The following is a 14,796-nucleotide window of genomic DNA, read 5'->3' on the forward strand; positions in this document are numbered from 1 at the left end:
AGATAGTTTGTATCATCTGCACATTTTGTCACCTTGCTATGTGCCCCCTTTTTCAGATCATTTATGAATATGTTGAATAGGACTGGTCCCAGTACAGACCCCCTGATGGGCACCACTGTTTACCTCTCTCCACTCACCTTTTATTCCTACCCTTTGTTTCCTATATTTTAATTGAAGTGCCTGGCAGTGCTTTCAGGATCATCTAAAGATCCTTAATTTACTTTAATGACAAGCCTTTTGTTATCCTAATCACCTGCCTCTGTTATAAACAAACTCCCAGCCCCAAAGGCTGTGCTGCTCCCAGCTTCCGAAATCATCACATATCACACTCAAGCTGTTGCAGTTAAGAGCTCTGTCTGGGGCTGGGGCAGAGGTGAAAGTAAGCCGGTCTGGTCCGGCCAAAACCGGTGCAACCATTTAGGCAACCTAGGCGGTCGCCTAGGGTGCTGGGATTTGGGTGGCGCCATTTTCTTCGGCAGCAACTGCGGCAGCCGGATCTTTGGCTGCCCCGGTCGCCATTGGCATTTAGGCGGAGGGAGCTGGGGCAGGGGAGCGCGGGGAGGGCCGCCTGCAGCAAGTAAGGGGGGGGGTGGCATGTAGGGGAACTCCCCGCCTCCTCCCCAAGCACGCCGTGGTTGCTTCACTTCTCCCGCCTCCCAGGCTTGCGGCGCCTAAGCTGATTGGTGCCGCAAGCCTGGGAGGCAGGAGAAGTGAAGCAGCGATGGCGTGCTCAGGGTGCTCGTGCGCAGAGCAGGGATGAGCTGGGGTGGGGGGCTGCCACAAGGGGGGTGCCTCAGGGCGGAGGGGGGTAGCTGCTGCGGGGGGGGGGGGCGCAAGGTGGGAGTTTCGCCTAGGGCGTGAAACATCCTTGCACCGGCCCTGGGTCCGGCACAGCGTATCGGCTCTTGCTGGTATGCTGGACCGGATCGGCTTCTCTGGAGGTGACTTAAAAGGCCCAGGGCTCCAGCTGCTGTGGGAAGCCCCAGGCCCTTTAAATCCCGGCCTGAGCCCAGCTGCTGGAGTCTCGGGACCCCAGCAGCTGGGCTCTGGTGGGGATTTAAAGAGCCCAGGACTCCCTGCAGCGGCAGGGCTCCCGCGGTGATTTAAAGGGCCTGGAGCTCTGCGGCAGCTGGAGCCCCGGGCCCTTTAATTCACCCCTTAGCTCCAGGGCTCCCAGCTGCCTGTGCAGCTGGGAGCTCCAGGGTGATTTAAAGGCCCTGAGGCTTCCAGCCACAGCCCCAGGGCCTTTAAATCTTGAAAGGCCCCACCTCTTCCAGTTGAAGCCACGCCTCCGCTCAGGACTCCGGCGTACCGGTAAGTCCTTTCAGGTACTTTCACCCCTGGGCTAGAGTGAGGAGACCTCCCCCGGATAACTCTCTGTTGCCAGTGCCTTACAGTTCCAGTCCCCCACAACTGACTCTGGTTGCAGAGTGCAGTGCTCTGTTTCCTCTCCTCTTTTAGCAGTCGCCTCTACTAGAAGCAGCTAGATTAGCTCCTGCTTCTTGTTTCCATCCTTTTTTCAGACCTTCAGGCAAGAGCCTTCATTATAAGTTAAAAGGAGGAGGAGAAGCCAGCCCAACATATATAGCAGGGGTGGCCAAACTTAGTGACCCTCTGAACCGCATACAATAATCTACAGAAGTTCAAGAGCCGCAAGACACGCACAACCTGCCTCGCAGGGCAGGGCTGGCTTTAGGCAGTGCGGGGCCCGATTTGAATAGGCAGGGATAACTCACCCGGCAGCGCTCTGGGTCTTCCGTGGCACTGAAGGACCCACTGCCAAAATGCCACCGAAGACCTGGAGCAAGTGAAGGACCCGCCACTGAAGTGCCGCCAAAGACCCGTAGCACTGCCGGGTGAGTAAAAATTAAAAAGATGCATAAGTTAGGTGGTTTTCTTTAGGGCGCGGGGCCCTCTTAGGCACAGGGCCCGATTCGGGGGAATCAGCCTAAAGCTGGCCCTGTCACAGGGCAGTGCCTGCTGGGATACGGGACTCAAGCCCTGAGACCTCCCTCCCTACAGGGCAGAAGCCCCTCTCCCCATCACTTCACTTCAGGGTGGAAGCTTCAAGCCCCTTCACCCCCAATTCTGGTGGAGAATGGGAAGGAACATGGGGGGGCTCCATGAGCCACAACGTAACTAAAAGACCCGCATGCGGCTCATAAGCTGTGGTTTGACCACGCCTAATACATCATCTAAGCCCTCTTTGAACCACTAGCGAGTGATATGTGGTCCACAGTTTGGGAACTGGCAACTTAGACTGTAAAACTCTTTAGAGGAGTGCAGCGTCTTAGCTATGGTGCTGTATACCAATGTTAAGTAACAAAATAATGAGGAATCAATGCTGTGGCTATCTCCCTGAAGGCAGGAAACAGGAGTAGTTGTAAAAGAGGAATGATAATGTGCTTTTATTTTCCATTTTTATTAGTGGTCTAGAATCCAAAAGAGTCAGGGTTTTTTTTTTTTTTTTTTGAACTTCCTCTTACCCTTCCCACATCATTTTTATTTGTTCCTGGGGTATATCTATATTTCTTTTGTCATACCAACAATTCAGAAAGCTGACCTTTGGAATACACAGACAGATGCTAAAGTGAACAACTTAGCAAACAAGAATATTAGAATCAGATGGCAAAGGGTCATGAACTCCCCATCTCTTACAGCTGTTACCAGAAAGAAGCTTTAACTGAATTCAGTAACTAAATACAAATTTTGTGTCACTTTCTGGCCTCAAATCAAATGTAATTTTCCTATTATACAGAGAAATCACTTACATCAAAACTAGAATTGTTATCCTGATATCTAGAAAGGAAATGTACCAATACCTCACGGAACTGGAGCCTGACACCTTTGATTACAGTGAATATTTTCTTACTTTACCAGAGCCATTGAAATCAGTAGAATTACACAAGAAGGAAGGAACTACTCAATGTGAGTAAAAGTTTTAGAATCTGGCCTGTATTTAATATTTTAAAGGACTTGCTTAACTATAAAGACCATTATGTTAAACTATGTAAGTTTCTGAAATGTATTGTACAGCAGACCCTTGATTTTTATGAACACCAGCCTTACAAATGATATATGCAGGGCCGGTGCAAGGACGTTTCGCACCCAATCAGCTTAGGCGCTGCAAGCCTGGGAGGCGGGAGAAGTGAAGCAGCCACGGTGTGCTCGGGGAGGAGGCGGGGCATGGGTGAGCTGGGGCGGGGAGTTCCCCTGTGTGCCACCTCCCCCCCTTTACTTGCTGCAGGCGGCCCTCCCCGCGCTCCCCTGCCCCAGCTCCCTCCGCCTAAATGCTGGTGGCGAAGAAAATGGCACTTCCCAAATCCTAGCACCCTAGGCGACCGCCTAGGTCGCCTAAATGGTTGCACCGGCCCTGGATATATGAGTGCATGCTGTTAACTATTAATGATTTGGAATACTTTACTCCTATCATGCAGCAGCTCTTCCTGGGGATTTTAATAGAAAATCTGGAACATGTTCAATTTACATTATCAATTGATATATTTTACAAACACATGAAAATCTAGTGCCTAAGACCTCTCATAAAGGTGAATTTCAAAGGTTTTTGAAATGTAACTTTACAATGATGTGCTGAATGCCTCCAGTATGGCAGGAGTAAGAGCTGAAACATACATTAGTCTAAAAGTACCATTTTTATACCAAAAGTACAAAATAATGATTTAAAAATTCAAAATTATGTGATGCACTTAAAAATTTTCACTTACCTGAATTTCCATAGACAATTTCCAGTGCTCCCTCCAAATTTCTGATAGTTGTGGCATTTCAGAGTTCTACATATGTAAGCCCTTGAGTGATTGGGAGCTGGCTGGCAGGACTGTGCAATAGCTAAAAAGTCTTTTTAAATTATTCGTGAGGGAAGGCTGGAATAATTGTACATGTTAAATACCACTCTCAATCATGTCATCGAGCATTTGGTACAGAGTTGTTAAGGCACTTAATTAGAAAACGAAGCAAAACAAAAACTCTTTGAAATAGTTGTTGGGCTTAAATTTGTCAAAACACTTTTGAAATTCAACTTTATGGGAACAGCCTACAAACTCGATGTCTAGGAAATAGATAGAAGCCACATTGCTTGAGATACCTAAGAAAGAGGTGGAAACCTCATTGTTTGGGACATTTAAAATTGGAAATGACATTTATTAGTGCCTGGGCCTGTAAGGAACTGAATCGTCATGCATTGGCAGTGAGGTGGAGTGGATGACCTTCCAAAAAGAAGTTTTTTCCATCTCTAACTTTTGTGATTCCCTGAGCTCAGTTAAGCTTCTACCATAACACTTTCATCTCGTTGATTTGTGTACCATCTTAATGTTTCTAGTTATTTGGGTTTCTCCCACATGACAACCTTCTTGTTCCGCTGGAATTGTTGCAATGTCTTAGAAGGCCCCTGGCGCATTCATACTGTACAATACCATTTAATTTAATATATATGGACATAAATCAGGCCTCTTTGGAGCTTGGTGGAGGCGGGTGAAGGGGGACACAGAACACAGGGAAGGAAAGGTAAAGGGTGAGTTGCAAAAACTGGAACATGGAGGAGGAGCTGCTGCCTTCATATGGCTCATATACTATGAGGTGCTAAGTTCTAAAAGGCTTCATGCGTAGGTAGCTGAGTAGGTTACTGAACCGGGGGAAGGGCCAGGAGCAGTGGTATAAGGCCCTGCTCAAGGATTTGGGCTTCTTTATGCTTGACACTGTGCGCGCACACACACACACTGAAAAGATAATCACGTCCCCAAGAGCTTACAATCTAATCTTTGTACAGCTAAAGAATAAAGTTGAAAATGAAAAAGTAGCAGAAGGAGAGGAACTGCCTGCAGTCGTGAGGGCTAGAAATTGTTTTTTTTTATATGAGAGTTGAGATACTTGCATAATCACAGGATTCTAGGAGCTGTGGCTTTCAGAAAAACACCTAACATTGCAGGACTCACAAGATAATTATAATATTGACAACTCGTGATTTTGTTGTGAGTCTCGAGATTCTTGATATTTGACCTATAGCGCCAGCTCTCAGAACCATACAGTTCTCATGATTTTTAAGCCATACTCATGATTCTGTGGACCTAGTGGAATTTGTGATTTACTGTATTTATATGGTTAACAAGATAGAACATGGGCACTGTGTTTGGAGATGAGAGCCAATCTAACAAAAGACTGCTTAAACACCAAGAGGGAGATCCACACCTCTGCTCAGGCTCCTTTGCATCAGATGAAAGAGGCCCTAAAACTAGGGTTGATAGGTATCTGGTTTTCGACCGGAACACCCAGTTGAAAAGGTACCCTGGTGGCATTGGTCAGCACTGCTGATTGGGCCATTAAAAGTCCAGTCGGCGGTGCAGTGGGGCTCAGGCAGGCTCCCTGCTTCCTGTGGCTCTGCACGGCTCCCGGTAGCAGTGGCATATACCGTCTCCATCTCCTAGGCATAGGGGCAGCCAGGGGGCTCCACGTGCTGCCCCAGCCACAAGCGCCAGCTCTACAGCTCCAATTGGACAGGAACACTGGCCAGTGGGAGCTGTGGGGGTGGCTGGCGCCTGTAGACGGGGCAGTGCGCAGAGCTGCCTGGCATTGCCGCCTCATAGGAGCTGGCGGGGGGACATGCTGCTGCTTTTGGGAGCCGCCTGAGGTAAGCGCCCCCCGGAATCTGCATCCCTGATCCCCTCCCGCGCTCCAACCCCTTGCCCCATTCCTGATCCCCCTCCCTTCCTCCAAACCCCTCAGTCCCAGCCCGGAGCACCCTCCTGCACCCCAAATCCCTCATTCCCAGCCACACACCAGAGCCTGCACCCCCAGCCAGAGCCCTTACCACCTGCCGCACCCCAAGCCCCTGAGCCAGCCTGGTGAAAATGAGCAACAGAGGGAGGGGGGATGGAGTGATCGGAGCGGGGCCTCGAAGACGGTTCAGGGCAGGGTAGTGGCCTTGGAGGAGGGGTGGGGCAGGGCAGCGGTGTTCCGTTTTGTGCGAGTAGAAAGTTGACAACCCTATCTAAAACCTTGGTTCCAGCTGGGAGAGAAGCCTTGGTGTAAGGGATGTGTTGAGTGCGTAGCTGGGGAGGGAGGGGTATGTCAGGGGTGCAGCTGTAGCACACAGCACTGCAGAGATTCTGCACAGTGCTGCAGTCCATAGGGCAGCCCTGGGAGGCTGCTATAACTTAGACAGGCCCCCCTGAGCTGCCTGCATTATGCTGGGGGTCTCTTCAGGCCCCAGAACAGTCCAGGACTGGGAGGGTGCAAAGGTGGCTGAAAACCATTTTACCTACACTCTCCCTGGGCTAAGCATTGTGTGCTGCACCCCTTAGAGATGTGGCGGATACGCATAACCCTGGAGATATACCGGTACGGAGGTCTTCCAGGGGGTACATCAACTCATCTAGATATGTCCCTAGTTTTACAACAGGCTGCACAAAAAGCACTGGTGAAGTCAGTACAAACTAAAATTTCATACAGACAAAATGAGAAAGTGAGGCATTTGTCAGTACTAGTGAGCTGTGACACTTCTGTATTTTTATGTCTGATTTTGTAAGCAAGTAGTTTTTAAGTGAGGTGAAACTTGGGTTATGCAAGGCAAATCAGCCTCCTGAAAGGAGTACAGAAGTCTGGAAAGGCTGAGAGCCACTGCTCTAGAGGCACAGCATAAAATCTCTCCCCAAGAATGGTAATTGGCATTGAAGGTACTGGAACAGTGGTTTCCTCCAAAGTTCCTTGTAGTGGCCTGACTTCTTCTTTTAGAAATCCAAGTTGCAGGTCTGATTCTGAACCTGTTGACGTCTATGGCAAAGTAGAAACAGGATCAAGAGATTCAACTGATATCCAGATATGTTACCACTATCAGAGGTGGATTAAGGTTTCATGGGGCCCTGGGCCAGAGCAAGTGGGGAGCCCCTTCTGCCTGCAGTCCCGCCCCCTGTTCTGCCCCTTCCGCCCCAGCCCTGCCCCATTCCACACATGATCAGCCCCCTTTTGCCCCCCCCCGTTGCTGCTCTGCAACCTTGCTCCTTTCTGCCCCCACTCGCCCACTGCAGCCCCAAGACCGGAGAAAGCTCTGCCCCCTCCCCCACCATGGCCCCGGGCCGCAGCGGGGGGTGAGAGCTTCCCCAGCCCTGAGGCCACAAGAGGGAGCCAGAGCTTCTCCAGTCCCGCGGCCATAAGTGTAGTTTGATTGCTATGTTTGGGAGAACAAAGTGTGCCCACGCACGCACACGTGCATGCTGAAGCCAGTCCCCTTGGTTCACTGGATCTCTCCTCCCATCTACAGCAATACCTGGGCTGCCAGTGCTGGGGTGGGGACAGGATGGCATAACGGGGGAGTCCCAGCTGCTGCTGGAGACCGCTCCAGCACCAGCTGCTGCAGCGATGTCCCTGCTCTGGTGCTGCAGTGGTTGCCTCCCTGCTGGGGCTGCTGCTGCCCAGGGAATGCCACATGCTGGGCTCCTGCTTCCCCCCGCCCATTCCCATATCCCCTTTTCTTCCTCCTCTCCCTTCCTCTCCCCTTCTCCTCACTCCACCTGCTTTGCTCTGCCCCCTCTCCTCCCTGCTGGCATCAGGGTTGTAGAGGAAACAGGAGGGCACTAGGACCAGGAGGCAGTGTCCAGCTGCTGAGGCAGGATCCGGAGTACAGGGGAAAAGCTGCTCAGTCCTGCTTCGTCCGCTCCCCGTGAGCCGAAACATGCCAGGGAGGTGGGCTAGGGGGGTGCCTATTTTTCCAGGGCCCTTCAATTGGCTGGGGCCCCTGGGGACAGGCCCCGTCGGCCCAGTGGCTAATCCGCCACTGACCACTGTTCTCCTTCCAGCTACATGCTCTCTTACTCTTGCTTGGAAATAACAGGGCAGGGATGTACAGCAGCTTCTTAGGCACATTTATCTTGCATTAGCTTATGCTAAAAATTATATATCTTTTGACTGTATCCTTCTTCCCTCCACCCCCCTTTGCAGTCATTTGTCAGCTTAGATTGTAAATTCTGTGTGGCAGGGATTATGGCTTCGTGTGTGTCTGCACAGCACCTAGCTCAGGGGGGGCCTGGTGCTGCTTCAGGCTTCTAGGAACTGCTGCAATACAAGTAATAGAAATAGCGCTTAAACTTCAAAAGAGAGAAGAAAGCTTTCTGCTGTAGTATTTTTTTATGAATGCTAGTTCAGTTTTATTGGGTTTTGTAGAGTTATAGCTTTACATCCTTTATGGATACCTGGGACCAATAGCAACAATGTGGTGAACACTGGCTTTTTTAGGTGATCAGGGTCTGTCTAGTTTGAAATCTTTGGGGTTTTTAAATAGCTTTTCAACAGTTTATACTTTGGGGAGTTGCCGTCCTGTTTACTTGTAACAAAAGAGGAAAAAATAGTTTGTGCTGCAGTGATAAACAGCCTCAGGTTGTTAAGAAACAAATCTATGAAGCAAGCAGAGGGAAGGCACAACAGGAAAAATGAAACATGAGGACAATATAAAGAGTGGAGACTAACATTTCTCCCTCCTTTCCCCTCACAAACAAATGTGCCAGCTCCTCTGTCATCCAATGGGATGTATCCATCTAAAGAATAGTGAACAGAGTATTAGAAGTGGGGGAAAAAAAACAGAAATGATGCTCTTTTAGAAAGTGTGAAATTGAATGTTTTTATTTTTCTATCATCTATTTACCAGTGCAACAATGTTGGAGAATGTTGTATTTCTAAGTGGCTGCAATGGAAGATCTCTGGTAAACTACATATGAGACATGGTATAGGCAGCTTCTTTCACACCTTGGCCTACAGAAATTGCTGTCTGACGCCAAGGTCTCCAAAATAGCTGAGAGTTTTCTCAGCAGATTACTTTTAATAAATTAGGAGTACTATGTTGTGAATTTCTTATGAGCCAAGCCTACATAAAATAATATCTACAGGAAACAAAGTTCCCATTGAGGCTAGTGGCAGTTTTGCCTGAGAAATGAGCACAGGACTGGGATTTGAATGATGTAAATGCAGACATTAGGAACTAGATACTAGTCTTATTCTTTGAATTACAGTTTGTATTGTGGTAGCACCCACAGTTTGCTAGATGCTGTTCACATCCACGCAGGTGGGCACAGTCTCTGCCCTGAGGAGTTTACAAAACTGAAAGGCGATATTATGCAATCAGTTTTTACAGAAGCCAGTTGACTTCATTGACAAATTCTGCATGCAAATCAATGGTATCTTATGGCCCTAAGGAGTGCATCTGTTAAATTGGTATACATTTGCAGTATAAGTTATTCTAACGAGAGACTGATCAGTGATTAAATGGAGAACGCTCTGCTAACAGCCCCCTGTATACTAATGGGGGCTTCAGCTCTTGTGTCTCCACTGACCACATCTGTGGTGGTGTAGCCTGGGAAGACAGGTGATCTCTCAGAGAAATAACAAAATCCTGATTAATTTACACTTGAAATCACTACAGAGATGGTGTTCTTCTTTTCACTCCCTCTCACCTACTTCCAAATTCACTCATGAGAGTCAAAGGAAGTATTTCAGCCTTAGCGCTAAAACTTGGCAAATATTAAACATTTCACCTTGCTTGTGTGACTGTGTCATGTAATAGATACAATTGCTGTATAGGGGCATAAGATCATTGACTGAAAGCAAGCCAGACCCTTTGTCCATCTTGCTGTATAATGTTCTTTTTAACACTTTCAGAGTCCATTATCTAACCTTAGCAACACAGCTATGTCTTTGCTAACTGAATGATTTTTGCCTTAAAGAGCCTTTTGCAACAATAACCACTAGATGGTGCTCTCCTATTTAGATAATAGTAAAAACAGTATTAACTATGTCATCTACTAAGAGCATGTTGGAGACCCCTACTCTTGGGGCACCCAGCTTTTTAATTGTAGAATACATCTTTGTTCTTTGCCTGACCTGCAGAGTGACATCACTGCCTTTCTTCCTGTTGCACTGTAGCTGCCTGACTCACAGGCTTTGACACAAGCCAGATGGCTGCGATTGGTAGGCGCACAGGCTGCCTGGTACTGCAGTTGATGAAACAGAATAGGAAGACGTTTTATGATCAGTTGCGGGAGCACAATAAGACTGCAGCTTTGCTAGGTAATTACATTTTCACTGCACACTTTACTTCTCACAGTGAAGGTCACTAGAAAAAAATACATTTTTATTTGTACTGTTTATTATGTATAGATCTTTGATCTTTTATTAGTCAGTAGTCTGCTCTGGAGGATTTTTTTTTAAACCAGTTCTGCAGTCACTCGTGAAAATGACATGTTTATTTATGTTTAATGGTTCTTTTGAGCTGTTCGCTGTGTGGCACTTACCTTCCTTCTCTCTTTTGTCTCCATTTAGTAACATAAAAATGTTTTGGTTTTGTAGTGAGTTTAGTTTGGAGAAGTCAGAGTTCAGGCATGTTAATACAAGCAGATTTCTGTCAGATACACTCCAGAGTGATGTGATAATATATATTACTGTTTGTTATGTGTTTGTTCTTCAGGGGTCAGAAGAGACCATGCACAGACTTCTCTTCTGGTTCAGGAAATGTACAAGGGAAACTCATTTCTGGGCATTTCCATTCTGTAGCCATTTAAAAAAAAAAAACGTGTCTTGGAAGAGGTTGAGAGTGGTGCATTGTTGTTCAAATCATTAACCATGTGGGGCCTAATCCTGCTCCCACTAAAATCAATGAGAACTTCGCGATTGACTTCAGTGGGGGTAGGTTTGAGTCCCCAGTGTCAGTTACTGCAATAATCTTCTGAAGCAGACTGCAGCTATGAATGGCAATCCTATGAGGCAGCTGCATTTCATCCTTCCTATTGTGAGGTAAACAAAACCATCACCATAGACACATGTTGCATCTTATAAAATAAAAAATCCCCACTGCCATATCCCTCTCTTTTATATTAGTGCCAGCTGGAAAATTGCTTAAATGTATCCCTTGAAGAATTTAAGATATAAATTATCTTTATTTAAAGAAATGATTATCCAATTATTTTTCCTGATAACTGGAAAGTTTATTTGTTAAAATAAAGTTTGGCTTTGTTTAACCAACCAGCCAACTGAACAGTTTTTCATAATGGTTGGTTTCCAGCGTTCACCACATAGCCATGTGTTTTCAGTAAATTTTTAATTGCAAATTTGGGTTGCCCTGCATTGCACGACATTAAGATTTCCCCCCTGCCTGGTAACATAAAGAGCTGCAGCATTGTATGCTATGTATTCTAATTAACAAACATAAACAAGCTTAAAGCAGAAAGCAAAAAGGGGCTAAACCAACTAATAAATGTGCATTCAGAATTTCTTAGTCCTATGTTTTCTTTTCAGACAGAATCATAACCATCAGTTTTGCTATGAATGTATCTAACATTTTTGATGTTTTCATCTTTTTTTTTTTTCCCTACTCAGCTCTTGCCCCTGTTCTTTGCCTCTGGTTTTGTTGGTGAGGATATCACAGTGATGTCTGCATTCAACCTGCTGCATTTGGTGACAAAGAGCCAGCCAGTGGCCCTGCGAGCCTGTGGGCTTCCCTCAGGTTGAATGGGTGCTGCTTGTTGTGTCATGCATATTGAGGGCCCTTTTAGGAATGGGTGTCTCTGCTGCAGGAAACGATACACTATGGTTTACTAAATTTAGTTGTAATTTATTAGAGTTCTCTGTTGAAGCCGGAAGTTTGTTATAAATCACTGCTTTGCTTTTAGTGTGTTCATAGCCCAGATTTTAGAATGCTTTGGAAACATTATCCAGCTTCCTTGCCCAATATGATATGATATATATATCTCAAATTTGATAGCATCTTCCTGTCCCCTGACACAGACTATGCAGTTAGCCTGAAAATCACAGTTGTATTACATATTGCACACGGTTTTAATAAGAAATTGCTTAGCAGCATTTAATATATGAAATATTATTATTTAATAAGTGTCTTAGGAAAATGTTTTCAAAATACTGTTCAAGTGCATTTACATCTTTTTCAGCATTTATTCCTTTGTGTGTGTGAAATTTTTATTGTAAATTTACTTTTAATAATAGTACACACACAGGTACATGCAGGAAGTGGTGTGAGCTGTAATGTAATTTTCTTCCCCTCACAATGTGTACTTTATTTATGTGATCCTATAGTTCAGTCAAACAAAAATGCTCCATCACACCTGCTCTTATTTAGAAAAAACATACACCTTTAAAAAAATGCAGAGAGGAATAACCACACTTCATGTGTAATGCCCCGCTCCTGAATTTGGATTTGCAAAGGCGGCCATTGGGGCATAAGGGCCCATCCATGTGAATCTGACTGCAGGACCTTAGTCTAAATGTTTAATATCAGCATTTAAACAGTAACATATGTAATATCTTTATAAGATACCAAATCTGACTATTTGACAGGAAATGACAACTTTAGTGGATTAGTTTTTAGAATTCAAAGGCTATCTGGAATTAGTTTTTATTTTGACTTTTTAATAAAAATAAGATGCAGCTGTAAATAATCACTGATTGAAACCCCAAGTAATGTTCCAATTTGGGCATTTGTTATGCACCCATCCCTACTGGATATAGGCACAAAATACAACAATTAAAGCATCATTTCTGTTTGCTAATATCATTTCAGAGAAGCATATAGTATATGGAAGGAGTGTCATAAACGCTTTCGTGATAGGACACAACATTTAAGCTTAATTGATTTTTCTAGAGCTGATTATAATTTTATTTGAACTATCAAAACTGAGCCCCAGTTTTGTGGCATAAGGGTCTATTTTCCTTTCCATAATTCCCAGTAACCTAAACAGGAGTTACAAGTGAACCTTGATAAGGAGACAATAAACCCCATTGTGTCAGCCTGATCTTTGCTTCCAATTATATGTGCTGCTGACCCAGGCTTCAAATTCTAAAAACAGAGGACAAGCAAATTTCCTAACTTATTATGCACCTTTGATGTGAGTGCACACTGGTGAGACCTGCCTTAAAATGAGGCATTTACAGCTTTCCTGTTCATTTTGTGCCTATTCTAACAAGCAGATCTCAAAGCTGGTCTGTTAGGAACAGAATCCGACAGAAGTATTTCTAGTGCATATCTGCTCATGAAGCATCACATTAACCATTTTGTCACCTGCGTCACTGGCATAATCCAATATTCACATGTTTTATTATAACTTTTATATCTCTGCAATTTATTTTTTGTTTGTATGATCCATAGCTACCCAAACTTTATAGATGTATATTATAAAACAAAATTCATCCACTGATAGCAGAATAATGTATAACTGCGTATTTCATGTGTTCTAAGAGGAAACGAAATTTCCTAGACACTTATAAATTAATGTTGGCTAATTTTGTATTCAATTTGTTTATGTGTAGTAGAGGTGGGGAACAGAACTAAATGGTGAAGGGTGCATCATATAAATGCAAGAATAAGTCCTAGAAGCAACATTTGCATAAATGCCACAGTCCAAGTGGATCTTGAGTTTACCTTCAGAAACAGAGAAGTGCCCTGTTTTCTTTGGAAGTACAAGCATTTTATGAAAATTATTTTCTCGCCCTCCCCCCCCCCCCCCAATTATATTCTGCACAAAATGTATAATGTACTCCTGGATCACTTTGTGCTGTGAGCACATCAGGTCTCAAGATAAGCAGGATTAGGTCTACTTTTAGTTGGATAGAAACTTTCAAAGAAAATCCAGGTGGTACAAGAAGTAGTTTAGGAGGCATAATTTCACACGAGTCACTTAATGAACCAATGCCACCAAATGATTTTAGGGAGCAGTGTGCTGACAGAGGTTCCATCTTTCAAATGAGGCATAAAACCAAGGCTCTAGTCAGTTGTGGTGGTTAAACTGTCTTGTAATTGATAAACTGGGATTACTTACATCAGTAAAGTTCCGCACTTATAATATTTGCTGGATTGGGCACAATAATATAATTTTTATATCCATTTTAATTTTCTGGTTGATACCCAGAATCAGCTGTTGCCTTTTATGAATAAGTGCTTCAGTCCAAATATCCTCTATATACTGCCCCTAAGCTTTGCTTGTGCTGTAAAAAGGAGTTCATATATTCTGTCATTTATAGATTAGGACCAAAACAAATACATTCAATTTCATTTCAGAATAGTACATGCATTAATTTTCAGAACTATTTGCTTTTTATTTCAAGTAATTCTTCCCGATCCAGAAATCTTCAGTATATGGTAGCTCTTTTCTGGTCTTCTGACTATTCTGAAGTTTATGGATACACACTGAGTTATGTTATAAACTGTATACCTTTCATATCATTATTATTTAATTTGGTGGAAGGTTTGTTTGCATTTTTAAAATCCACATATTAATGCCTGAGGTATAAATGCATTCTTCTAACTATATAAAATAATAGGATTAAACATTTCAATGTATTTTTTAAATCTAACATATAGTGGTGAGCAGGGAAGAAATTGCTACAATGTACCCCAGTATGCCAAATTTCCAGTAGATGGCACTAATCAGATGTTCTTTTGCCTAAATAGAACAGAATGAAAAGCTTCCACTTTAGAAATCATTCATACATAGGTACATTCTGAGAATTTAGTTTAAAGTGTGTATAAACTATCATAAGAAAAGCATGAGCATTATGAAAAATGACACAAGATTGGGCTTATACACAAACTTCCTTCATATAATGTTAGAGGTTTCCTCATTTGCAGTAACAGTTGCAACTCCATTATACTTTCACATGATTTAGAATAAACTGACCCTGTTTGGCCCTGATCCGGTGCACTCCACGTCCACTGAAATGCAGGAGGTAGTCAGCATCTCTCAGGATTGGGTTCATAAGGAAATAGATCTGTTTTGAAATCTTTTAAGATAA

At 44.4% G+C, this 14,796-nt stretch overlaps 1 protein-coding gene across 7 annotated transcripts in view; it reads left to right on the top strand.

The window, feature by feature from the left end:
- The window catches only part of MSRB3 (methionine sulfoxide reductase B3), a 159,753-nt gene that overhangs the window by 38,647 nt on the left and 106,310 nt on the right, over window positions 1–14,796 (top strand). Inside the window, exons 2-3 of one of the 7 annotated variants that reach the window (XM_044978328.1) lie at window positions 2,881–2,928; window positions 9,922–10,065. The exons of 1 other annotated variant lie outside the window; for it this stretch is intronic. In XM_044978328.1, coding sequence (XP_044834263.1) covers window positions 9,954–10,065 — 112 coding nt within the window. In that variant the 5' untranslated portion in view covers window positions 2,881–2,928; window positions 9,922–9,953. Of the gene's footprint in view, window positions 1–2,880; window positions 2,929–9,921; window positions 10,066–11,370; window positions 11,498–14,796 lie in introns of those variants that run through there. 5 more of the 7 variants (XM_044978345.1, XM_044978360.1, XM_044978355.1 and 2 more) reach the window with 5 other exon arrangements.

This window comes from Mauremys mutica, chromosome 1 (assembly GCF_020497125.1).
Source record: "Mauremys mutica isolate MM-2020 ecotype Southern chromosome 1, ASM2049712v1, whole genome shotgun sequence".
Classification (NCBI taxonomy): domain Eukaryota; kingdom Metazoa; phylum Chordata; order Testudines; family Geoemydidae; genus Mauremys; species Mauremys mutica.